This window comes from Lepisosteus platostomus, chromosome 13 (genome assembly GCF_059453375.1).
Source record: "Lepisosteus platostomus isolate fLepPlt1 chromosome 13, fLepPlt1.hap1, whole genome shotgun sequence".
NCBI lineage: Eukaryota > Metazoa > Chordata > Actinopteri > Semionotiformes > Lepisosteidae > Lepisosteus > Lepisosteus platostomus.
Window position 1 is genome coordinate 11,468,024 of NC_142623.1, and position 26,876 is coordinate 11,494,899.

A 26,876-nucleotide genomic window follows, 5' to 3' on the forward strand; every position below is an offset into this window, starting at 1 on the left:
AGACTTTTGATTTTAGTTTTCAAAATTCTGAAAGGTAGAGACAAAGTAAGCCAGGATTACTGCAATTTTAGATCAGCAATGAAAAGGAAGTGTTAAGCACTGGCATGTTTAAGACAGCAGTATCTTTTATACTCAAGGTGGCATTTATTGTTGAAGCTGACTCTATAGTATCCTCTAAAAAACAGCACAATGAGATTCATGGATCAATAATCTAGAACAACCAAATAAGAGGGTGCAAATAGCCTCTTTTTATTATTAGCCTGTCTGATGTTTCTTAGCTGGTAAATTTATATGAATAAAACAGCTGCATCATAGCAATACCAAAGCTTTTGTGGATAATGCACTGTGACAGGAATAAAATCGGCTTGCGGCGTTTGAGTTTGAGCACTTACTGGCCCTGAAGGTGACATGCTGACTGCCTGGGCTTTAGGCGAATTTCTCTATGTAACCTAGACCTGCGATGGAAGCACATGCCCTTTGGACTTTCTGAAACTGGCAATGTGCTCACAGTGCATTTGCCGATACCAAGCAGAGATGCTGTATGGTCAGCATTGTCAGTCAAAGCCCAGTCAGTGCCTGCCACAGATCTGGTTGTGGAGGTGATGTCTTCATGAGAGGCTTGCTTCAAAAGGGGGCTGGAGAAAGGACATGATGCTTGCTTAAATTGCAACCTCCTGATCTCGCCATGGGGCAATCACCGCACGCCCAAATGAGGACGGCTATGTACTACATCTATGTCTTGTAAAAAGTCTGCAAGCCAAGCTTAGGGCACGAAGCAGGGCTGGGTGACTCCCAAGAATGTGCAAATTGCAGTGGCAGCAGAAGAGCGGCACTTCAGTGAAACTCCAGTTTCATACTTCGAGAAGTGTGGAAATCATGCAGATCGGCCGTTCTCTATGTATGAATACATCAGCAGATTTAACATGATGGAATCCGGAATACAATAGCTTCTCTAAATGCAAAGCTCTGTCAAGTTCAACCAAGTGTTCTTGTCAGTGTCCGGTGTCTCTACGCAGTGCTCACTGCTTGACTTACGTCAGGGGGTCTGTGGATCCTCATGTTAGTGAGTTCAATTATTCATGCGCAGTGCAGAACTTGCCCTGCTTGGTTTTCTCTTTTTTTTTAGTGTCAGTACTCATTTAACTCATAATGGGTTTCTGTTTAGTGCCCTCATGAGCCATATGTGGCAAACGTCCCTTGTTTCCATTTCTACGGAAATTCAGATTGAGAGAAGGTTTCACACTTGCTCTTCCTTTGGTTATCTGTGCCAGAGATCAAGCTCGTTAAGACACAATGAAATTAATCTACATGACACATGAGTTGCTTGACGTGATCACAATAGCAAAATGGGAACGTGCAGTTTCTCTATGCTATGAAGTGTGTTTTACTGTGGACTTGGTGACTTGATGTACAGTATACTGCATTGCTGGCAGAATCATCCCCATCAGGAAACAGATTCCCTCAGTATCCTTAAGGTCCAGACCTCAGGCTCTCTGATTGACAATAAAGTGCTAAATGCCTACAGTAAGTCATGTAATTGCTATACTGTAGGTGTAGAGCATTTTTCTGCATCTTTTATCCACATACACAGCACACATCATCTGAAAATAGGGAAAAGCACTTTGCTTTTTAAGTCGTTTTACTGACTGCTGAGATAAACATATTGCATTACTGACAAGAGGCCATTTATGATTCACAGAAGCACAAGTGTCATTTTCTGTAACACACAGGAGACTAAAGGGCTATTCTTTCTCATAATTTACAATGAGAAGCTGTGGGACATAATGACATTAAGAAATTAGGGTAAAGAACTATCAGTTCCATAGTGCTTTGACAAAGAATGGTATCATTAAAACAATTAAAAATAGGCACAATAATGCTGCAGCTGGTACTGTATTTGGAGCAAAGTCAAAGCAGGGAATCAATCATAAGAAATACTGACGAGGCATAGCATGTGATTGCCTGTGGTCTACGGTCAGTATAATCAACTAAAGGTTTCTGTGTATGCTGTCATGTTTCAGTGTGTACGATGAAGAAAGTGACCAGCACAAGTGTTAAAAAAATCAAGTAACACTCAGTGAGAAGAAACTCCCTGCAGAGGAGTACCTACAGTACTGTAAGTGTCCCTGTAAACAGAACTGGGTGCCAGAACAATGAAGGCTTATAGTTAAGTGCAGCCAATATAATTGGTTTGCTTCGTACCAATGCTTGCACATGCCAAGTAATGAACAGAGTTCTGCAGTTCCTTGGAATCAAGGTTAACAACAGGAAACCTCCAGCTGAATAGAATAGAAAACCTATAGGATTTACAACATACAGCCTATACTGTACTTATTAGACTGGTTTACTATACACAGACAGACACAGTAATGTTTGAAATTGATATAAAAGGAAATTATCCTCAAGCTTTACAATGCAATAGTAAGTACTCATTTATATTTAGGAATATTACTTGTAGTTTTGAGCTCCGATCTACAAACTCCTGATCCACACTGGTAGCAGGGCAGTTCTGTACACTACGCATACTGTATCACATAGGAGCTGAGCTGAGGGGAGTTACAGACCAAATAGAAATGGGAGCTTATGTGCTTTTTTTCCTGTGTGCTCATTAAGACAATGTGGGGAAGAAATAAAAAGAGCAAATGGCATGTTTGAGTAAAGAGCAATAAGTGTGGAATTTAAATCGAGGAGGAAGTTATGCTTAAGATCCACAACTGATGAGTAAGTCCTTTGACAGTCCAGCAGAGGTTGGGGGAATTAAGATACAATATCCAATATTAAGAATTAAGGACAAAATAAAGATCTGAGTCTTTATTACTGGAAAAATTCACAATTCAGGCCCTGCGTAGAAATCCCCCCAAAAAACAATCTTTGGTTTTGACTAAGTCCTCAAACAAAGAAAACAGATTTTAACTTAGTTCCTTAAACAGAACCCACAATTCAAACAAAGCAAGGAAGGAAAAGAAATGCTAGCCACTACTTACTAACCAGTCTACCTTGCACACAGTTCGACATTCTCACCCAGGTCTGCCCCCAAGCGCACAGTCTTCACACTACTTATAACCACTCCTATACCTGGCACACATTAGCACACAGCACAGAACTACAGTAATTGCTTTGTATGAAGCAGTTTCCTAATTACCAGATGCCAACAATAAAGTAACTGAGAAACAATTGTAAAAAAAAAAGTTTGCCTTTTCATACACCTCCTCTCGAATGCTGTATAAATACCATGTTTAGTTTTGGTCACCATACCACAGATAAGCTGTTACAATTGTAGATTCACTTCTGTAAGCCAGGTACTGTACATATACTTAATGTCTTGAACTTCACAGTAATTTATTAGCATTAGGCTATATTATATCCATTTACAGACCCATTAATAATAACACCTTCCAAATATAGAGAAGCTGTGGCATCTTCGCATAACTCTGCCTTGTCAAGGGAATACAGTAACTACAATTCATCTTCCGGACATCAGTGCTCGGCTGCACTGGGCTGTTACAGGATCCTGTGTGTTTTTCAGTCTGCTGTGTTGTGGTTTACAGTGACAGGCCTCTTCCTTAAAGGGTATAGAGGTGGTGAGAGTTTGAAGGGTTGGTGAAGAGCAACCCGACTTGCTTTGCTGTGCTTTGAACTGTTGTGAAATGTATTTGTTTTTGAAGAGTTTTAGTGTTTTCGTAATGTTATATACTGTAATATACACCTTTAAGGTCATTCCTTTTACTGAGGAATTTTTTTACAGCATAACCACAATACGCCCATGTTAAGATATGTCTTGTTTTTCATTTTATGATTTTACTCCTGTTAATAAGGAAGAAATAATTCGTACTTGAGTGGCAGTATTAATTATATCGCCTGCAGTTTCCATTTTTGGCAGCCTTGCTGGAGCTGATTTCTTAGCAGAGTAGGATGCTGTGAAGGTAAATATGACCACCCATCAGATTATGAAAATAAAAGGACCTGAAGACTAATTTCACCTCAGGCTCTAAGAAAAAAGGTTTTCAAGGTCAAACGGCACCCGAAAATACTGGATATACTCTGTTTTAACTCAGCTTGCCACATATGGAACTAGGCGATGTCTGTCCACACTGCAAATCAATGGGAGAGAGTGGACAGAGGACATGATCCTGTTTGAATCCCAGTGTTACTGATGAAAGGTTAATGAAAACCCAGGGGCTGCTGTTGCACTAGAGCAGAACAATTTTAAACCCCATCAACCATTTCTTCTGCTCTGCTAATCGAAGAGCTAGAAACGCAAACATGCCACAAAATGCTAATTGTCAAAAACAGAAAGCAAAGGTATCCCGAACCAGTACTTTTTTTAGTCTAATATAGTTAGTTCCCCATATGTCAGTGGTGTCTCTTCTATTTTAATGAGCTCTTATTCATAAGTGTTGTAGTGAACTAAAAAATTAGGAACCAAGGTGTTTGTGGTTAACTTTAGCAACTGTATGGGGTTAGTTTTACATCTCAGGCTGCTCTGTAAGTATTTAGTATGCAGGTGTTAAATTCATTACAGCAGGTAACAGGGATGTACTGTACTGTATGTAAGCAACAGTACCATTAAAGAAAATTTTAAATGTTTAAATGTTTTCTTGTAGTGAGGTTTAAAATATGAACTAAAGAAGCTTGTACAGAGATACAGTATAATCATGTGACTTAACACTAACAATGCAATGTGCAGTATGTGGTTTTCTGGATTTTAAGATTTCAGTTTTTCGGACCCATATCCACTTGAAGCTGTAATTAGCCTTCATTAAACTCATCTATAGTACTTAATGACTATTATTAATAGGCAAATGGGTGAAGAATTTTTTATATGTAGTGTTTTGACCAGCATCAATGCCTTTTTTTTTTTACAAAAACAAATAGAATTTTCTTTGCATTATCATCATCATCAAAGGTTCCTGAAGCTACAGACCACGAAAACCATTAACTGCAAGTAAAAGCTTTTCTCTCTAGTTTAACTAAGGAACTAGGAACTGTTGGCTCAGCACCTAAATTGATGGCTGGTGGTTTTCAGTCATGGTGCTTGTTTGAAGTTGAAGGGGAGCCTTGCTCTACAGTAATTCAGGCTTGGGCTGTACTGATTCACCAGGAAGTGGGGTGGGAATGTCAGGGCACAGCTGGGACTGAGTGAGCTTGAGTCAGTCACAATGTCCTCTGCTTACCATACTGCAGACAATAGGACTTGCCAGGAGAAAGCCAGAACAGGCTTTGGTACCAGCTCTGAATGTGGCACCCTGTGGGGCTCAGTGGGTTGTAACAGGGCAGCAATGTGGAGCAGTGGTCAGGGTAGTGGACATGTAACTGGAAGGTTGTGGGTTCGAGTCCCAGGTGACACACTGCTGTTGTACCCACATGCTCACCTGTTTGAAGGGCTACAAATGTAAGTTGATTTCAATAAAAGCATCAGCAAAATAAAATACGAATAAGAAATGGCGGATAAGTCAACCGTTGTGTATTTTAGGGGTGCCACGTCCCTCCTGTGCTCACATAAGGACTGCAGCAGTGAGACCACTGGCTTATCTGTTGTTTCAAAACTGGGGAGATGCAGTATGTTTCCAAATTTTCAAAAAGGCAGATGGTAAATATCAAATGAAAATCCAAAATCTAAATGCACATTCTAAGTGCAGTAAAAATCAGTGGGTATCGAATTGAATAGGTACCTTGGTGATGTTAAATTAATCGTGAAGAGTCATGTGTCATGGGATATTTTCCATTAATACATGTTATACAGTACTAATTCCTAAATTTCTTTAGCAATATGCATATTGAAGCTTCAAGGTTGGCATGATTCAGGAGAAGGCATGCAAAGTAACATTTAATTAACATCAAAGGTTTGCTCTTGTAATATAAGGTACGTGGATGCTGACATTTTGCCTTCAGAGATGATCTTTCCATTCCAGGAGAGTATTAAATGTCTCTTGTTCAAAAATAAAGAAAGAAATGAGTCATCACCAAAATCCATATGTTACTCATGTGGCAGTTTAGCCCTGAAGGCATTTAAAAATCCTTTTTAAACCCCATGAAAAATGTCTCACTTTCACATAGTGTCTAGAGCTTGACCATGATCCAGTATGATCCAGTGTGATCCAGTGCATTCCACTAAGCCATGCTTTGTCTGTTTGTGGAAATATTGCTGAGCTTCACAGTCTAGCACTGGGCTTCCCCTGATTAAATATGAAACACTCTTTCAAATGCTGCTACAGTACCCAACAATAATTGAGTTACCTGATGGAGATGAAGAGAATTCACTGTTACTGAAATATTTATGACTGTAAGACAGAAAATCTCCTTTCTAGGTTGTTTCTGCGCTTAATAAGCCCAATACAGCTGAAGGGCACAATAATGTGTGGGTTATTTGGCTTGGTAATCAATGATGCCCTGTAAATTGTGTGTCTGAGGGTCATTCCGATGCTTTGTCGCTATTCTGATTTGTCGTTCTAATGAAGTAGACCCAGAACTGGCGTGCTGTATGCGCTGGTCAGAGGGATTATCCAAGGAAAGAGGAGCCAGCAGTGCAGAATGGAGCTAATGTGACTTTAAACATTGCTGTGCTGTTGGCTGTTAAGGCACAGTTTGCAGATAACACACATGGCAGAGCTCTGTGTAATCTCTTGTGGAAATAAATGTCCATTCGAATGTGGCACAGGGGCAGATGCAGCTTATCCTCTGGAGAGTGTTGACTACAAGAGTGTTGATCATGTTGATGTGGCTGAGGGATACAGTGGGATTCCAGAATGGAAGGCAGAAACTTTGTGAAAAGTATTGCATAGTCAACTGAAACCACAAATTCAAACATATTTGCAGTACGTAATGGCTGTTGGTTCAGGTAACAGGTACGTTTTTTTTTACACAGACCCAGGAATAAGCAAGTCAGTGACACGTAACAGGGTTTTTGTATGGTGTAGGTCTGAGCTACTTAGACAATATACCGTGACATTAGCATCTCAGATGCCCTAAGGGAAAAGAAAATAGATGAGACCCATTTGCTTTGCTCAAGGATTAATAGATAGCACTAATGCCTTACTTTTCTGGTTTCAGCATGCTTTTCAAAGGAGATGCGTACTAGCTCAAAGTTTCTCTGGTGTTTCAGTTAGTTACACAGGAAAAGATTCAGACCTAAAAGGAACCAGCGGTATAGATTTTGAATTCCTTTTTTCATGGGGAACACACATTCAAAACTACACATCAAAGATTACCTGGATGGCCTAGATGATGATCATGATGATTAACAAGGCTTTCATAAGGATTGTACATCAACTTCAGCCTCAAGTGGATATATTCTGTCGCCTTGGTTCTACTGTACAGTATACTATGGTGATTAGCTTCTCCAAGTAGGATTTGGCTTAGTACAGGCTCACACACAGGGAAAGTTATCCAGTTCAGGGTGCAGGTGTTGCTGCAGAAACTTGACAGGAAATTCCCGTGATGCTCGCTGGCATCCTGGTCTTTCATATCCTACTGCTAAGTCACCTTTCTTCTGAGCAAAATCAGTCTACTTCCAAAATAGGAAATCACTCAGTCTTATTGATGTGAAAAATGTGATCTCATCTGAAACTGAAGAGGTTGTCCTCTGGAACTGTGTTATATAATTTTATTTTTGGGCAGTAAGGCCATTAGCCTTATACCTGTATACAGTTTAACTATAAAGTTTATTTTTTTCCAAATAATTAGGGAGCTTGTTAATAAGCACTATGCCTCTGATACAGTGCAACAGTAGCACAAATGTTCCACAGCTCAAAAATGTGCAACTTGTTCGCTCTGAGATTTTGGCCAGGCTTTTAAGAGAAACCTATGCATTTAAAAATGGAAATGTCTAATGCTCTCATTATCCAGAAGTAGGATCGATTTCAAGATTTTACAAGCTGCAGGCTCTTGAATAACCTTAAAACAGGTGCTGGATATTTCAGACCTCATTCTGAGTAAATTTACAAAGGCAGACGCATAAAAGGTAAAAAGGTTTTAAATATATTGATTTTCTGCCTCCTTGCTAACATTTCTGCCAAAGCCTGTAGCTCATAGAACCAGACATTGGTCTGACTGCTGTGCTGTTGGAGTTTTATATTTCCGTTTTTTCCTCTTAGTTTTTGTAAGCAGAGCCTCTTGTGACCCCTGCTGTTATGTCCAATTTAAACTCGATGCGGATAGGTGTGCTCACCAAAAAGAGTTGCCGCCATCAATTTCCATATTTCAGCTTTTACTGTTTGCCATAGTCATGTAGTCCACTGTAGATGTCACAGGCGTGATACTGTCACTGCCTCTACTTCACACAGCTGTCAGGAGGATGTTCTGTTCTGGGCAGTGGGGAGGTTTGATGTAAAAGGAGAAAGAAGAAGAGCCGATTTTTTTTACTCTTTTTGTCGAAGAAATTATGTCTAGGAGACAGGGCCGTGGCTTGTAAGGGGTACGTATGGAGAACTTGAAACAAAACCGTTTGACAAGACAAGACGGCAGCATCCGTGATGAGACACCCAGAGAGATTCTGTTCTTGAAAGAAAGTTTATGGGGGGAAAAAAGTGTTGGAGGTACTTTGGGGGAGCGGGAGGGATTTTGGAAAAAAAGCTTTCTTTCCAGGCCTCATGCTTTATTGAGATTTTAGGATTTGGATGGGAATAGAGAAGGTGGTGGGGGGGGGGGGGGGGTGTTTGGTTTTATTTAATAACCATTTACAGCTTTTGTGCCAACGGACCTAGAAAAAGACATTGGCTGAACACGATAACCCAAATCTGATCTGTAGCGCTTTGATTCGCTTTGACATATTGATTCTCTTCCAGGGTAGCTGTTCCATTGTGTTTGGGCTTTTCTCTTATCTTGTTAAATAGCTTGGAGTGCCATTTATGTGCAGGGCCATTTCCAATTTTTCCGTCAAAATATGTGTCTCTGTGCTTATACCCAACAACAGGCCTACATTGGCCATTTGCATGTGAATGCCCCTTGTGTTTTGGTATCTATATTCCAAGTCTGCACATCAGAATTCTACTATGGGATGTCTGTCCAGTGACAACCAACAATTCCAAACATTTGCATAGTCTTCCTTGGAAGTCTTAATTTAAGAAAGTGTTGTTCAGGACAATATTGTCTACAAAGGCTATTAAAACGCCAATATTGTGGCTTGCGTGTAGGATCTTTTATCTTTGAGCCTTTATTTCTTGCCTGTCTGCCTGCTAGTAATTAATAAGCCAGTCACATTAAGTTGCCTACATTCCCTGTCTTATTAAAGAGATTTCTTATCGGCAAAAAAAGAAAAATGATCTTTTTAACTCTTTGTACTGTGCTTGCTAAGGCTAAATCCCAGGAACCAAAATGCCTATGTGCTAAACTGCTTATAGAAAATAAAATGAGATCTAAATCTACGTGAAAAGCACGCTTTAACTGTCTTAATAACGAGGTACCTTGTTAACACCTGAGCTCATACTGTAGCTATTTTTTAATGCTTCACCACTGAGAAAGGTTGCTCCTGTGAAACACCAAAGTGACATAATTTGAACTCAACTGCAATTCAAAACTTATTAAAGAGTCTCATTAGACAACATCTTTTAAAAGACATGTAGATTTCTAAAAATATATATTGAAAAATAAGGTTTCTCTTATGATGTGGGCATAGTTCCATAGTTCTGAAGATGTGATTTTGCTATAGGTTTTTTGCACATTTTAAAAAAAATGAAGAATTGCAGGCTAGCTGTCTTGTTTAGGAAGATTTATTGCCAGACTTAATTAGATTCTAAAATAGCAGCTAATCTGATTTTAAGGACCTCATTGTATTAACAAAATGGCACAAATTAGAAACCCGTTGTTCACGTATGCGTTGTTTTTTAGAATGCATCCCAGCCTGCCTCTTCTGCCTTGACTCAGTCAGTCAAGATCTACCAGTCATACAGTATGTCTCGTACAAATACAGCTGGAATTAACTTGGTTTTTGTTTGCAGCTTTTGTTAAAAACCTTCTAGTTACGAATCCAGAACTCTCACCATGGCATATCAATACCAATCAATATGTGAAAACCATCATCATTTCTTCATTTTTTCAAGAAAATCCTGTAAGACTATCAAATTACCTGCAATATCAGCAGCCATTAATTACAAGTGTTGTTAAGAATCATTGCTTGCAATTAATTTCAAGTAATTATTGATGCTGTGTGCTGCTTCGAAATAGCTGCCAAGTGTAAAATATCCCTAACAGACACTTGCTGCTCATAATTTTAGTGAAATGTTCAGTGATCTTAGTGGGAAGATGAGCCTTCAATTGATTGAGTACTTGCAAAGTATGAAATAGGATGCAAAACTGTTGAAAACTGCTTTAGAATGGCTCTGGGAAATCTTTTGGATATTTTCATTTTTCCTTTATATTTTGCACAGTGCGTGGAGTTAATTTCACGGCAAAACTGGGACTCTGCAGATTTTATCCATGTGTGAAAATCGCGGTTTTAAATGTCAATCTGTCCGTGTAGGCTAACCAGCAGCAATCCCGTTTAACCTGACAACTTCTCCGAAGTACACTCAGCTGGCAATGCTAATTAGCCAGGAATAGAACGGGACCTCAAAGTTGAATGCAGAGGATAACATAGAAGAAAAGCATTTATAATTACTTCATAAATAACAAACATAAACAGATCTGAAGACCATATTATATATAGTCAATGAACTGTGAAGCACTGCTTACACCATAGCTGAGAAAAAAGTATGTCAGGTTTCACAGAGCTGAATAGAAATGAAAGTATTTGAGGTGAATGTCATTTAAATTGTTTAAATGTTAAGTACTTAATGCAGAACCAGCCGCAGAGTTTTTTTTTATGAGCAAAAGGTAAAGGACAAGATCTAGACTTGCCCCCAAAATGACTTGAACGTTGTCGTATTTAACAAATTGAATCTGCTTTTTGTGTGGTTGTATCTACAGAACCACGGCACCTACCATAAATAATGCAGAGTGTGTTTCCTCTGCTCAATGAAAAATAAGGGATAGAAATGAATGTGAGCTGTCATGTTGATCAGAGCAATATCATTCATGCACTCGCACATGATCATCTTTTAATGCAATTGTGTCTTTCTGCCGTTGCTGTTGTTCTCTTGTGATTAAAGTAAGGTTCTCTTGTCTTATATTTTGTAACAGAAATGTCAATAAGTGTTGAGCTTTCAAGCTTCTGTTGCTTTCAGGACCCGATCCTGCTGAAATAAGGAGGCATGCCACAGAGATAATGTTGGAATCACAATGCTGAGCTTGAAAGGAAGCAGACACAAAGGCAGCTGTAGCTGGTCCTTTGCCCTGCGTAGTGTGCAGGGCCAAATGCAGATGCTGGTAGACTTGGTAGACTTACTTGGGGTGACATGCCAATCAAAGGTTGAGCTTAGACTTGAAGCAGAGACATTTGCTTAATATTTGCTTAGGACCAGCTGGTCTCATATGGCTTGTGTGGGCTTTAATGTAAAAAGACGCAGTCTGACACTCTTTCCACCTGTAAACCAGAATGATTTCTGGTTGCTGTTGCAGATGTCTTGTTAATGGAACCATGTATTAACTTTTGCTTTTCACATGTCTTATTAGAATCCAGGATCCCAGTTTACAGATACTGTACATGATGTGTACAACTGTGAAGTGTGGGTCTTCATCACTTTGGACAGAACTGTGCTTAAATGTAAATCAACATCTGGACACAGTTTGTTTGAGCATAAACAGTATTTTATTTTACAGTATATTTGTTTATTGGCAGGATTAGGGAAGGGAAGTGCTTTGAGCACTTCATAACAGTTTTTAGATTAAAGAATTGCAATGGGCATTTATAGAAGCTTTATAAATATAGAAATTCATGAAGTATTAATAGATAAACAGAATCTTGAGAATAACCAACCTCTACTGTTTATTAATGTGATGTTGGTAACTAACCCTAATTCTGTTCTATAGTCTGGACCAGTGTTTAGAACCTCATTAATAAAATGGCTGTATATTGTTTACAACTATTACTGGAAACCTCAAGTGTTATGGAGATCTTCACAAGATCTGAACATTAATATGGTGTAATGCTTATGGTGTTACAGATGCTTGACAAGATACAGTCATTTGAATAGACATACTGTATGCAGTACTCATTATGTTTTTCATAAACCTTAAAAGCGCTCTGTTCTCCCCAGGAGCACTCTGAGAGAATAATCTTGTCAACTGATTCCTGGGCCTAAAGGTTATGTCTTACTCATGACAGTGGATCTAGTTACTTCACATTGAATTCTCCAGAGACGACAGGGTTGTCCGAAATGCTGGAAGGGAGCTGTGCAGTGGATGGTCCAGATGGGTTGTTGCCATGGTGTGTCTGTGTGGCAGGTTGCGGGGGAGTTGGGAGAGAGTCAGACTGGCACACTTTGAAATGTGAGGCATTTTAATGATGTCTTTCAAAGACAAGGGGGCTGGAGAAGCCGATTTTTATATAAATATATACATCCAGCTTGGAACAGGGACACTCTGCAATTCTTTTTGCAATGAATTCCTGTTGCAGAGATGACAGGCTTTGAACAGAAATTGCCTTGAAAGAGCACTGTTTGTTGCTTTATTTCTCTTCTGTTTGTGAAAGCCTTGAGTCTGGTATTGAACTGTGGCGCAAAATATTCATTCCTGCTGTACAAATGCACTCACCAGGAAAGTTCAAATCTACAGGCAGAAAACTTACAGAACTTGAATTCTGACCTTGAGATATGTGATAGAAGAGTGACTTTTGAGGAGACACTGAATGGTCTGCACAAAGCTACAGTCAGTGCTGAGTGGTTATGAAACAATTATGTACTTTAATTAGGATGAAGCCTTGTGATTAGATTTCACAAGGTTTTAGAAGGGCAGTCATATTGAAACCCAGCAACACCAAGCAATCTGTGCTAGAATAATGTAAATAGTTATATAAAAAACATAGTATAACTAAAATAAAAGATGAATATGGTAAATTATTTTACTTTTTAGATGTTTTGTTTGTAAATCCTTTTGTCATTAAATAAAAAAAGTTTTAAAAAGAAACACAGCACATTTTACTACACAAGGCTGTAAACTATAAGACAAACCAGAATTAATCTTACGTTTACATGGCTCCAAACAGTATAAAAATACTGGAAGGATGTGACTTTATTCATTCTTAAAGGTTACACACCTTCAGACATCTTTATTTCTTTCCAACCTCCAAGTGTTAGAGAGAGCAAGGCTTAATAAATCAGCTTTTAAACAAAAAAAAAAAAGTAAAAAATATATTTTAGGTATAATTATTCTTTCAAGATTAGGGGTGTTGCTCCTCCAGTACAAGCCAGTACAGGATCCAGTGTTTTGCATGTAAAAGTCACACTTTGTTCTACAGCCACAACACTGTGTAAAGGTTGTTGGTTTTTTTGTCCTTCAATTGTGGAAGAACTTTGACCTATTTAAATGCCAATTGGCAGCTTCAAGGTACTCTCTGCATTGGTTAGTGAAAATATTTCTACCGGATCTCATATTTACTTCTGTTAGCTTTACTGCATCTATTGCCTTTGAGAGAGATCACTTTTACAAATAAACATTAAGTACAGTAGACTGTATTTCCATATATTGCAATTTGCTGTTTTTAACTGTGACGCAAAACACATTCTTCAAATTCAAAATAATTAAAAGACCGTTATAAAGGGCATGTTAATTTAGCGTTAGAAATAATAGGAAACATTATTTTCAATTTTCTCCTAATATGAACAATTTAATGGGTGTCACTAACTCTAATGGATTTAATTCCTTAGTTAAAAAAGGAATGCACTGTAGATAGAGGAATTTAATGTAGTCTGATATGTAAATCCTGTTGCTTATTTGATTATTTTTATTCACCAGGCAAAACTGCATTTCAGATCTCATTCGTCGTTCTACTATGTCCTGAATGAATATGAAGTAGTCTTGGTACTGTATGTGTTTAATGATCTGCGCTTTTATTGTTTAAGAGTAGCATTATACTTAATGGTGAATAACTGAACTTGTAGGTCATTATTTTTGATCTACAGAAAAAAAATGTCACACAGTATCTTCGAATAATGCCAGTACAAGTCTCCAGGGCAGTTACTGTGTGCCTAAGGCTCTACACAAGATACAAACTGTTCAAAACCCTTCTAGCATATTGGCAACAAGATATGGCTTTGATATTTCAGGATACAGAACATACTCTGCTGTGGCTTTGGGATTCCAGTCTAAGACAATTTCTCATTTGCTTTTCTCTTTTTTCTTTTGTTTTTGTGCTATTCAATTACCCAACACTTTAAATTATAGCTATCCTTCTCATAATTCCATTCCATGAATTGCATATGAATTTCTGATATGAAGTACAAGAATGCTGATTAAAACAATTGAGCCACATATCACAGTCATATGCAGGGGATTAAACTGAATATGAAATATTTGTCACTTTTAGCCTGGAGGCATTCCATGTCTATTTGGATGATGTGTCCTTCGCTCTCTGGTTCTGTTTTTACTGTATAGTGGTGGTGTGAGGATGTTTAGTCCTCTTTTCATAATACTGTACGTGCTTCTTACAGTTCAACAAACTACCTACAAGATTTCACATGTACAGTAGCAGATGACTCAAACAGACGTATAAATTGAACTCCTGGATGTTTCTTGGACACTTACCTCCCAGACAGACAGGAATCTGACGTAGTGAGCCATGCGGATATTTTGGTTTTGACGTGTCTGCGAGTTCTTATTTTCCAGGTAACATTCAGTAAACCCCAGTAATTAATAACTGCAGAAATCCAGGCTCTCTCTTGAGGACTTCCTCTCCTTCCTCTCAATTCACAGGAAGACCTCCGCTCCAACATGTAATGTTCAATTTAGCCGAGCTGTGGGAGATGGGATATCAAAGGTATATTGCATTAACTGTTCCTGGATATGGGATGCCAGGGGATGGGGATGGAAAAAATCTTCATGCCACTTTTGGATTTTCATCTCTTCTATAATTGAATACACAAGCTTAATAGACCCTGCGTCTATTTGATGTGAATAAATCCAGAGCCACCGATATGTTTTCAGCAGGTGGCTGTGTACATTACAGGGGTTTCCAAGGGGCCAGGAGAAGCTGGGATCTACTGTAGAAGTCATGATCCAGACGTTGCAGTCTTCACCCCCTGTCACTGTGGCTTTTACCATTGTCCTTAGTCTCACAAGTGATTGGTGTGGATGTGAGACGGCCCTTTTTTTCCTCTCCACTTTACAGTGTAGTTTGATGATTTTGCAATTCTTTTACTCACAGAAGCAGTTTGTGGAGAAATGGGGCGTGCTGGGAGAAACACATTGCTGTGGGTGAAGTCACTCCTGTGTAGTGAACCAAAGGGTCGGTTGGCTGTTTTGGCCCTTATTGTATTTGTACTGCATTTGGCTTGTCTGCTATGAAGGCTGGAGTAATGAGGGCAGAATTTACTTTTGACACTTCCTACAGTAAGTGCATGTGGCTATATAGCTTTGAACTGCCTTCCTGGATTGCCAAAAGCAGTTCACATGTGTATATACAGTACACTGAGCCCATTAAAGCACATACAATATGTTAGACAGCACTTAATTTCCAGTGCTGGATGTTTTTTTGCTGGAACAATGGGGATGGTTGATGTGTGGAGCGTGGTGCTCAGTGGAGATTCTCGTAAACCCCTGTGTCATTCCAATTCTACCTTGACTTTTTTCTGGCTTGTTGCTTGTACAAGTTACAACTGATTAAGATGCAAAATAACAGGAAGGGGTTGAGTGTAAAAGAGCTGGGTGATTAAAACTCCATCATGGAGTGCTGATTGTAGATTGTGTACATGTGCATTTCTCAGGTCGACAAACTCTAAACACAGATTTCTTGCCCCACTTCAGGTTTTCCGGAGAAAAGCCGCAGAGCTGGGTGCGAAGCTGTTACCTGCTTTTAACACTCCCACTGGTATCCCAAGAGGAGTCATCAATTTGGGCAGGTGAGTCTGAGGATAAGGGTGGTGCTGTGATGCAGTGGTAAGCATTGCTGTCTTGTAGCGCTGGGGCCCTGGGTTCAATTCCTGGGGTGCTGTCTGTGTGGAGTTTATATGCTCTCCCTACAGTATGTTTGCGTGGGTTTTCTCCAGGTGCTCTGGTTTCCTCCCACAGTCCAAAGACATGCTGGTGCAGTAGGTTAAGAAAATCGGCTCTGGTGTGAGCCAGGATAGGTCTAGCTACTCCTTCACCCTGTATTCTATAAAGCAGATAGAAGATGGATGGATAGAGTGTAGGGACCAGTCTCACCATTGAGCTGCATTTGCTGTCGCACATGAGCCCATATTCAAGACTCGTCATGTTAAAGGTCAGTTGATTACCCGATGCAAAAGGTTGGGGTTTTGCTACAGTTATCAAATATGGTGTTCCAAATCTCAATAAAAATATCATATGCAAATATATCCATGGTACAAAAACCAAAGACTTGTCTTGTAAAAAACATTAGTAGTATTGTATGCATTGTCAGCACATTTGTACCTACTGTATGCAAAACATCTTACAATTATTAATACAAAGATGGCCAGAGCAGAGTTTGTACTTTCTTAATCTCCTCTCCTTAGGAGCAGCTTCCTTCTGCTCTACTAAAACATTGACTCTGCTGGAGTCCCTGTTCTCTGCAAGGTTTGATCAAACATTATTTAGATAGACTGTTGAGGGGCTAACTCTTCACCTGGTCCACAGTTAGTAGTGATACAGGAAGAGTTACACAGGAGTTGTGATACCAGATATTGTCCTGCCACAGATATAAAAATGAGTGCTCTAAAAGCAACCTTCTTCAGGTATTATTAATGAAGAAAAACCCCCGTCTCAGTTCATTACTCTTTCTCCCTCTGTTTACTCTGTACAACCTAGCAGTCACTTAATATTCTTACAGGACGCCATGTGCACATCTGTACTGATTACATGATAACTATGTGCATGAGTGCACACTGCATGCTAATGATCTACATGACTTTTAACTTGCTTTGCTAGGGGTTTCTTCAAAAAATACTTGCTGAACCTTATAGATCCAGTGTAATAACATTTGTAAGCTGTGTGATGTCTCCAGTGTTTCAGATTTTTTTTAGCATTTTTTACTTTTAAGTATTAAGTATTTCATTCTTTTGAATTTTTCTTTAACATGGTAATGCAGTTTTCTGTCCTATGTTTCCAACGTCAGTATTACACTGATTACTGTTTTATTAATAACATGGTCTACCACTTGACATTTTTTATATCATGTTGTAGAATTTGCTCTACTGTATGTGTGTGTTAGGTTGTCTCTGTGTGTGAGATTTGCTCTGTGTGAAGGATTTTCTTGTGTGAAGAACATAGACACCTGTTATTTTCACAAAGGATCTGACAGATAGGATGAGGAAGCATACTGTTGTCTCACATACAGTATATGGAAGCCGGCTGTATGAAAACCTTTTTTAATCCTAATTCTAAATATATTGATCCTAAAATACGTGCTTCTCTGAATGTCATTTAAGGTACTTAGATGCGCTGTTTTAAAGTATAAAAGGTGCTTGTGAGCAATGGTCAAGAGATCTGTAGGCTCTTTAACTCTTCACTGAGCTGCGTTGTGATTCCTTGCATCTCCCCCCTTTTTTAAATTGTATTGACGGCATGCTGGTGAGCAGAGCTCGCTGCTGTAAGCCCCTTGTGAAGGCAGTGCACACTTTCTTCTACCGCTTGGTGATTTCTACCTTTAAACATCCCACAGTGCCTTGCAGGCTACACAGGCGACTCAAACACACCGTTTCCCAGTGGTGCTCAGGCAATTGTAGCCTGCTGTTTGGGGAATTCCAATTGCTAATGATGCAGCCTGGGTTCGAGTCTGAGCTCCTGGAAATGTTAAGCGCTCAAATCCCAAATGTTTCATAGCAAACCAATGCCAAGTATTTTTGTAAGCTGGCTGTTAGCACATTGACATTTAAAGGGTCTTTTAAATGATTTAAACTTCAAATTACAAATTAGGGGAGCAAGAGACTCCCTTCTGGTTTGGTTGAGGAAATGCACACATTTGAAGAGGAACTAAAACTGTTTGCAAGTCCGGACAAGAAATATTTGTGCTTTCTCCACAAGACGCTGTTGGACGAGATTTTTTGATTAATTAGCTACTAACTAGCAAATCGGCAAGGTGGGCTGAATGACCTTCCCTCATTAGTAACTGTTCTTAATGAAGATAGTTTACTTGACAGAACTCAAGATCACAAATTCCCGCTATCTGGAATATTGGAATAGCTGTTTATGTGAATGCCCCAGCACTACTCAGTGACTGTCCATCTCCTAGAATATCTTTCCTGTGTTTCTTCAATCAATTAAAACTGGCACTTCTATTCAGAGTATATCAGATTACACCAGTCTTAAGTAGGACAGCTCACACCGCCAGAGCCAAAACATCACTCAGTGAGACAAACACGTAGCAGAGATAACTGTTCCGATCACACTTTGCCAGTCTGCCTGAATGATATGCTTATTAATTATGTTGTTTTTTTTCTGGACTGCAGCATTCAAGTGGCTTTGAAATTACTGAACAGTTTACAAAAACAAAAATGTGAGCAATTTTATTTTTTTCTCGCCTGACATTTAAATATCAAAGTACATCAATTATGCTTGGGTCATTATGTAACCCTCATAAAAGTCTGAGTGATGAGGTTTGCAAAAAGCAAATAAAAAATGCCATACTCCAGTGCTCATTCAAACTGCCTTTATGTATTGTAACAGTCCCTTAATCTCCTGCAGTTCAGGATATAATGAAATGTTTGTTAAAAAGACATCAGAACAGCCTGAAATGGGAGAAGTCCATCTGGATCGTATAAACACATAGCCAGTGATAATTGTACAGATTACGAATACCTCCCTCCCTCAAGAAAGAAATTTTTAAGCAGTTCACCAAACTGAACCTTCAGGTATTTGGAAGGCAAGAAGTGATCAGATCTCCCGGTGGGCAGATCATGCAGACTCCACACAGACAGCTCCCTCCCTGTATGAATCAAACCCAGGTCCCTGTCAGAAAGAAGTGTTAACCACCCTTCCACCTCTTAAATGATCTAAATCATCATTTCTTTTTTTTTAAAGAAAATGCTAATTTACTTCATCAGTCTCTGCATGTGGTCTTCTTGGACTATTAGAGCAATTAAGAAATCATCTTGGAAATGGCACCTTTTGCTTGCATGTCCACGGAGATGTTACTCAGGTTTCTGCACATCCACCACACACCTGCTTTCAATTAGACCCCCAGATCTTTTGGACAGCTGTTGCAGCATTTAATTAACTGCTTCAAGAACTGATTCCAGTTAGATTAGTAATGAGGGCTACCCACAGATGGGCAAGGCCCGTGACAGCCAAGAGCACTATATTCCCCGCATGTGCACATGATGCCTCCTCTCTGACTGCCACAGTTAGCAGCGGCCGAGACGCAGTTCGTCTGCGGCTGATGAAGAAAAGACTGATAAGCGAGAAGCAGACACACCTCTCCAGTCACAGTTGCTTTACCCAGCGGTGTGTCAGAAATATATATTCACTTCAGTCTTTTGGGAAACGAATAAGTGCTGATAGGCTAACTTAACAATGGCGCAGTTTTCTCAGAGCTGGGAAATGAATCTCCTCCTGACGGTAGAGGTCGACTGGGGTCAAGCACCAGTAGCCTTAGTTAGCCTTAGCCCAGAAAGTCAATGTAGTGGAGCATCGACTGTATCCACCTGGTTGCCATGGCAGCTCTCCATGTGCTCTCAGACTTGAGTAGTTGAAAATGAGTGATAATGAGTGGTGCTGAAGTTGTGGAGGGGGGTGCAGAAGGATTCCCAACATTTAATAATACATTGTTTATTTAACAAGAAATGTTTCAACCACTGAAACATTTATTTCAGTGTCTATGGTGTATGTACAGTACATCTTGCAGCCTTTGGGGCACTTTACAGGGTAAAAACAAAAACTGGGCAAAAAACTCAAAACAACATGAAACGGCAACAAATATGGGGATGAAAAAAATGTGGGAAAAGGAAGAGATGCCTGACTACACCGCTACGTCTTGAGCTTAGACTGTAAAAGAGTTAAATGTCTCAGATTGGCAGGGAGTGAGCTCCAGAGCTGCTTTGCAAGTGTGCTGCCCGAGGCAGCTGCACCTGCTGTACAAGGAGGTAGTCCTAAAAGATGTGCCCTGACAGAGTGTAAAGCCTGCTTGATACAGTATATAGAGAGAGCAATGAGAGATGCCAAGTATTGTGGGGATTGGGTGTGTAGGGCTTTAAAAGTTAAAACCAAAGTTTTGCATTTGGAATGAATGAAACCGAATGCGCTGGGTAATGTGGTCACAGAGCCTTGGAACACATTTGAAGTCGAGCAGGTTTAGATTAGGGAGTGGTGCTCCGGTGTGTAGTGAGCGCATGACCCTGGGAGATCTGCAGTATTCCCATGATTTCATCCGGCACTTACTTGGCTTGTTATTGTTCCTCACGGCTCCTATCAGGCTCTTCCTCTGGGCTTTGCCATGCTCCCGCTCCTATTCCACTGTTCTGCTCACTGTGCTACCTGTGTGTCAGCGGGAGGGGTATTTGTCTTTATTTAGTTCTGACATCTGGGGCAGCATAGAGATTGATGAGGGAGGTCAACACCCTTGGTTAGTTATGGGTATAACAGTGACGATATACTTTGCAGAACTAAAATCAGAGTAGGCAGTGAGCTTGATGGGATTTTGAGGTAACACTAGCCTTATATCACAACATAGTTGCCTATTACTACCTTGGCTTTTATTCATATTTATCATTTTTCAGAACTGATTAAATTTATGGGTACCAAATCTTTTGGTGCGTAAAACTAAATAATAATAAAAAAACTGTTTTCTGCAGAGGCAAGGCAATCTCTCTCTCTGCATTTTAGTCTATTAAGAATTGATTTTCTAGTTTCACAGATGTTTGCAAGTTGAATGTGAGCAGCTAATGATGTAGACAGATTTTGTAATACACACATAGATCAGGATTGCAAATTTGAAAAAAAATCAGAAACTTCAACAGAAACCGTAACTGCTTATTAAAAAAACTAAAGCAAAGAGATAATAGGAAATCCTTTGGGTTTAGACATTTGTATACTGTACAGTATATGTTTTTGTAATATAAAATGCTACTGTTTTTTCTTCACTTCAGTTTCATTAAAAAGCACATATCACAAGGCCGGTCTGACAAGATAAATGACAGATTTTTTAATAACACCATGGTTTTGTTAATAACTTTGAAAGATGCAGTCTGTACTATAAAATTAGTCCCTGACAATATCGACATTTGTTTCAATTTTTAAGTGTTTTTTAAACTTTGCCTGAGCTTGCTTTTTCTTCGCCACACGTTAAAGGTGTGAGCCAATCTATAAATCCTGACTAAGCTTTGTTTGTTACTGTCAAGGCATCAGGGTGACACCTGCGAACCTGCTCTGAGAATTCACCAGGACCCTTAGCTGTAGATGCAGATTAACTGATGTAAAAAAATGCTGTCGGTTCAAGCCGCTAAGTAGTGAGCACTTCTGCTGCATCCTTGAATCCAGATTGCCTCACTTGGCTCAGGTGTAGGAATGGGTACCAGAATTTCTGGGGAGATTAATCTGCTATAGACTCATGTCTCCTTCAGCATGTTATTCAGTTGGCTTTAACACCGTTGACCAGGGTGTTACCTAGCCCTGTGAATCCATTTTGGCTGACCTTTAATCACATGCATTCCAGCTGTAAGTGGCTTTCTGGATGTGTTCTAGATGGGGAGTGAATGCCTGTGCTTTGAATAGGCTTCAAGGCTTCAGCTACTTATTTTTTCAATATTCCCAGTTGTTTCTAGCTCTGACAGCATCACCTGGCAAATACTTGCCCAATTATAATTATAGCTCTGTTATGACAAAATGATTCCTACATTCTGTTCTAAAGTAGTAAGTCAATGGTACCTTCTAGACCTATTTACAAGGCTATGTTGTACCTGAATCCCTAATTCAGGTGGAATTTATTTCCACCTTTATTTGATTAGGATATTAATAACTTGAGTCTAATGTGTCTGATGTGCCACCTGTTTTATTCTCTGAATATCTTTGGTCTTTTAAAGCATCAACACTAAATGTAGACACAAAGTCATAGCATAAAGACTATGTTTCTAACACATTTAATTTTCTGAAGGTTGTGTGATTTAGTCTTCAGTCGATGCTGATGTATTTTGATCTAATTAACCTGAGATTCTGCTTTCTGCTTTGAATTCCAGTGGCACTAGTTGGAGTTGGGGCTGGGCATCAGCAGGAAGCAGTATTTTGGCAGAGTTTGGCACCTTGCACCTGGAGTTTGTTCACCTGAGTGAAATCACCAGTAACCCGCTTTATTCTGAGAAGGTGGGTCAATGCCACACAGGAATGGGAGAAAGGCCCATCCACTTTTCATTACGCCTTTGATCATCATGACGTTTCTTCTTCTAAGTAAAATTTCTAAGTTGAATTTCTTTTTTAGATAAGTTATTAAATCATCAGTTCCTAATCAGTTTCTAATTTAAAAATACTTGTTATAAATGCAGGGTTCTTCCAGTTACCCATCCCTGGTCTCAGATTACACAGAACCATAATAAAATTTTATTTAAAACATTCATAGGCAAAGGCAACTAAGAAATAAATTGCTTTCTCTGTGGAAACTTCTAAAAAGTTGTGTGTTAGACAGTTATTTATAAAGGTAATTACATTTTAAATTAAATTTACTTGATTACAAATGAAGATACATGTGTTGTAAGCACTGTGTATACTGTTGCACTGTTGGATTCAATGATCTATTTTTAATGGAGACGTCATTCAAAATTACAGGAAACATTACCAGAAAAGCAAATATCAAAGAATCATAATTAATGTGTAGTATGAAGTAAGGCACTACTGTCAAAATGAAAACATTCTAAAGCTAATATCAGGTATGACAGACCTGAGCATTAGCACAGACCTGACAGGACTGTCTGTTCTGATGTGCTGCTTTTAAATAAACTATTTAAAAGGCTGCTATAGAACTCCTCTGGACTGTTGCAATTGTATCCTGTTGGTACTACTAATACCACTTAAGTGACTTATTTGCACACATGTGAATATTATAATGAAATAAAGTGGTTGAAATACAGTACCTTGTTCAACAGTGCAACACAATGTGTCACCTGAGATATGAACCCGTGATCTTCCAGTTACTCAAGCACAGCTCTGACCACTGTGCCACACAGCTGCCAGTGTTGGTGACCCTGGCAGATTGATTACTGATGTTCTTTTGGAGTCGGGTCAGGAGAAAAAGCTAGCCACACCCAATGACTTGATTTGCATGCTACTATAATACTTGCACTGTCTGATCTTGCATTGGCCTGCTGGAAAATCTGGTATTTCTAGATTACCATCCAGGAATGGAAAAACTGTTGGTTTAAGGACATTTTCAATGTACTGTACAATACAGTATCAAAAGGTTGCCTTTAAAAGTAGTAATGTTTTAAAGACGATTGTGCCTCACATCACATGTGCACTGCCCCAGTGGTGAGCTGGAACTATTCAACAGTCAGTACAATATCCAACACAGCGCCTCTGTACACATTGTCTTGTCAGGTCAGTCAAAGGCAAAACAGCATTCATCTGTGAATAACATGCTCCATCAGTCCCTCTGCTGCTATCTCAGATGTTCTAAAGCCCACAGAAGGCAATGGCTTAATCTCTCAGTTGTCAACATCTCTGAATGGCCTCCGACCTTGCACACTACTTACCAGCAGACAATGAGCTATTGTACAGTCATTCTGTCGATGTACAGGTTGTTTTTTCTTGGATTTTCTTGTGCTATTGCCACTGCAATCTGAAAGTGTGCAGATGGATCAGCAGGAGGTGAGTGTCCTGGGCCAGTGTAATGACCCTGTGCCTCCCAGGATGTGGCCTGTCCTTCACTAAGCCGGTGTTCTAGTTTCTTTTAAATTAGTCTGCTGGTTGTCGAAGCAGAGCATCTCCTTCTCTGGGCAAATTCTGTCCCAAACGGGTTGCCTTCAGTCGAGACGATAGGAACCAGAGCTCTTCAACTACTCAACTGTGGCACAATTGTATCTTTTTACATTCTTGCGTGGATTAAAATGTCTTTTTTGAATAGCTATTTTTACAGATTCTTATTGATTTCAGCAATTTTACTGCAACTCAAATACCAAATCCCGAACAACTGTTTTTTTCGATTAAATTACATAATGTGCTCAACGTTATATCCCAAGCTAAAATTCTACTCAATCTAGAAAGCTGTCTTTATAATGTGAATAATATTATTTATGCTGTAGATGTCAAACCTGGACTGCTGCATGTTTATTGTGCATCGGTATACATATTGTCTGAACTCAAGAAATGAAAGTGATTATATTACAATACACATGTGTACTACTGTACTTGAAGCCACGTGAGAAGACTCCCACAGCTGTAATGCAAAAAGAAAACATAGTGCTGGTAATTATTTTCCACAGCTTCAAAAAGGCCCCGAGTAGACTTACAGCTGGATGACTCCTCAGTTAAAATGTGTTACAAATCTCTTATTTATTTTTATGGAATGTTTTTCAAAAGGAAACAGCATCTGGAGGAAATTAATTGCTGAATATTTAATGGCCCAAGCTCTGTTTACAAGCGCGATGGCTTTCTTGGGGCCGTTCCTCCTTGTGTGCCTGATTGATTGAGTTGTGTCGTGCTGGTTGTGGAATCTTTTGCTAACCCTTTCCCATGTCCCTGCAGGTCATGAACATTCGAAAAGTGCTGAACAAAATTGACAAGCCCCAAGGGCTCTATCCCAACTTCCTCAGCCCAGTCAGTGGCAACTGGGTGCAGCGTGAGTATACATTTTCTCTTTTTGTTTTTCCTCCTTTTGGGGCATTGTCTCGGAATCTCTATTTGTTAAAAAACTGCTTGGAGACGCTTTTGTCTCACCTGCTAGCAATTATTACAGTATTAGTCTCTTCTACATTAGGTGTCAGTGACATTTTGGTGTGTGTACAGTATACTCCATTTTGTGCTTGGCTTTGTGCTGCATATGTTTTATCTGTTGTACTTAATTGAATAAGCCAAAGTTGTGGATTTATGACTGCCCTTTTACTCCTTAAATAACTGTCTCCCCAAAAAGTGTCATCTACTGTGTGAAGCACTGTTTCATATGTGTTTCAGAAAATAAGTTGATTAAAGAAACAGCCCTTTTCACCATTGAACTACAATAAAACAGGCATTATAGCTGAGCTGAGTAATTAAAGCTTTTGAATATTTTAGTAGAGATATATTAGATCTTCCACTACATTGAATTGCCAGGAGGCAGTTTTACAATAGTCACTGGTTAGCTAAAGTAAGGCTATTCTTCACTATTTAATATGTACAGTATCTCTTTATATAACAGTATCTTTTTTGTAAAAATATAATGTTGTTTATACACAGTCCCACATAATTAATGTTGCAGGTCTCGAGTTGTTTATTAGTGTAGCTAAGAAACAGAAGCAGAATTAAGAAACAGAATTAGTAGATTTTTTACAAATGTTACAAATTAAATAATAATTCTGTAAGATTTGGAATGGGGGTAACAGTTTTAGTAGTTTTTTTTTAATGTGTAAATGTTAAATGTTTAACTGTTTAAAACCTTATTCTATAAGTTGAGGTGAACTGCTGGTATTTTATTCATGCTGAAACAAAAAACTATATAGCAGCTCTGACTAGGAAGCTCTTTTATAACAAAGATAACCTTTACACAACTGTTGACACAATGCTCATGGAGTCCTGCTTGAATGCATGGAGCATTTTAATTCCTCAGCTCTGCTTCTCAAAAGATATGATTTTGTCCTTCCGACAGTAAGGTTTTTCCTTCCACAGTCAGGGAACATTAGCGCTGTGCCCTGCACCCTGTGTTTTTTCTTTACAAAACTCCAAGGAGAGTAAACCAGTGCAGGTGTGACCCTCAGACATGCAGATCGTCATGAGATTTAGGTATAGAAGAAAGTCTTGCAACCATTTAGAAATAATTCCTCTTCTCTTCTGCAGATCATGTTTCTATCGGGGGCCTTGGGGACAGTTTCTATGAGTATTTGATCAAATCATATCTGATGTCAGACAAGACAGATGAAGAAGCCAAGAAAATGTATTATAATGCTCTGGAGGTATGTTTTCCCCACAGTATTAAAGGTTATATAATATGATTACCAGGGTGATGCACTAGTATTGTCACAGTTAAGAGCAGTTGGAGAACTTGAACAGAATGTCATAATGCCGAACAAATTCTACATGTAAAGTCACTTCCAATCCCTACACTAATGTACCCAGCTATTGATGAAAGTCCCAAATTCACATTCTTTCACACACGAGCACATAGTGGTTTGCTGTACTAGTTGGCATAACCCGTGTCATATAGATTAATATGAATTATTGAATATATAATATAGATCTGTTTTTAATTGCAGGCATAAGAAATAGATAAGCTGGAATGGCAAACAAAGACACTTTGTATTTGTTGTTTATAAAACAGCATTCATATAAGTGGATATTCTGTCATAAACATCAATTGAAATCAGTCTTGGTGCTTTCTCTTGCAACTCTGAACCTCTTCTGGACCTGAAGAAAAATACTCTTCTGACTAACTGCCAGGACAGGGCTGGAGTGGGACTAGCCCAGCTGAGTTCATGGTGCATGCACGGAGCCAGACCTAACTCTGCTTTTCCAGAGCTGGAGACTTGAAAGAGAAACAGCTGTGCAGCCCTCAGTATGATCAGACTTTGCAGGGTTTCATTCCGATTTTGGACAAAGATGAAAGTTGTCTAACATGACTTATGTGTCATGTGTGCCCTCTGAGCTCCTCAGAGCAAGCGCCAGCTCCAGTTGACTGGAATATCTAATCTTTGGAAAAGATGAGCAACTCGGAAACCAGGGTTTTCAAAAATCAAAGA

At 39.2% G+C, this 26,876-nt stretch overlaps 1 protein-coding gene across 1 annotated transcript in view; it reads left to right on the forward strand.

Annotated features, from left to right (window-relative positions):
• LOC148649901 (mannosyl-oligosaccharide 1,2-alpha-mannosidase IA) overlaps positions 1-26,876 on the forward strand; it is a 212,250-nt gene that overhangs the window by 170,244 nt on the left and 15,130 nt on the right. Inside the window, exons 5-8 of the mRNA XM_088603116.1 lie at positions 15,835-15,929; positions 22,197-22,320; positions 24,694-24,787; positions 25,978-26,093. Of these exons, the coding sequence (XP_088459242.1) occupies positions 15,835-15,929; positions 22,197-22,320; positions 24,694-24,787; positions 25,978-26,093 (429 nt within the window). The remainder of the gene's footprint in view (positions 1-15,834; positions 15,930-22,196; positions 22,321-24,693; positions 24,788-25,977; positions 26,094-26,876) is intronic.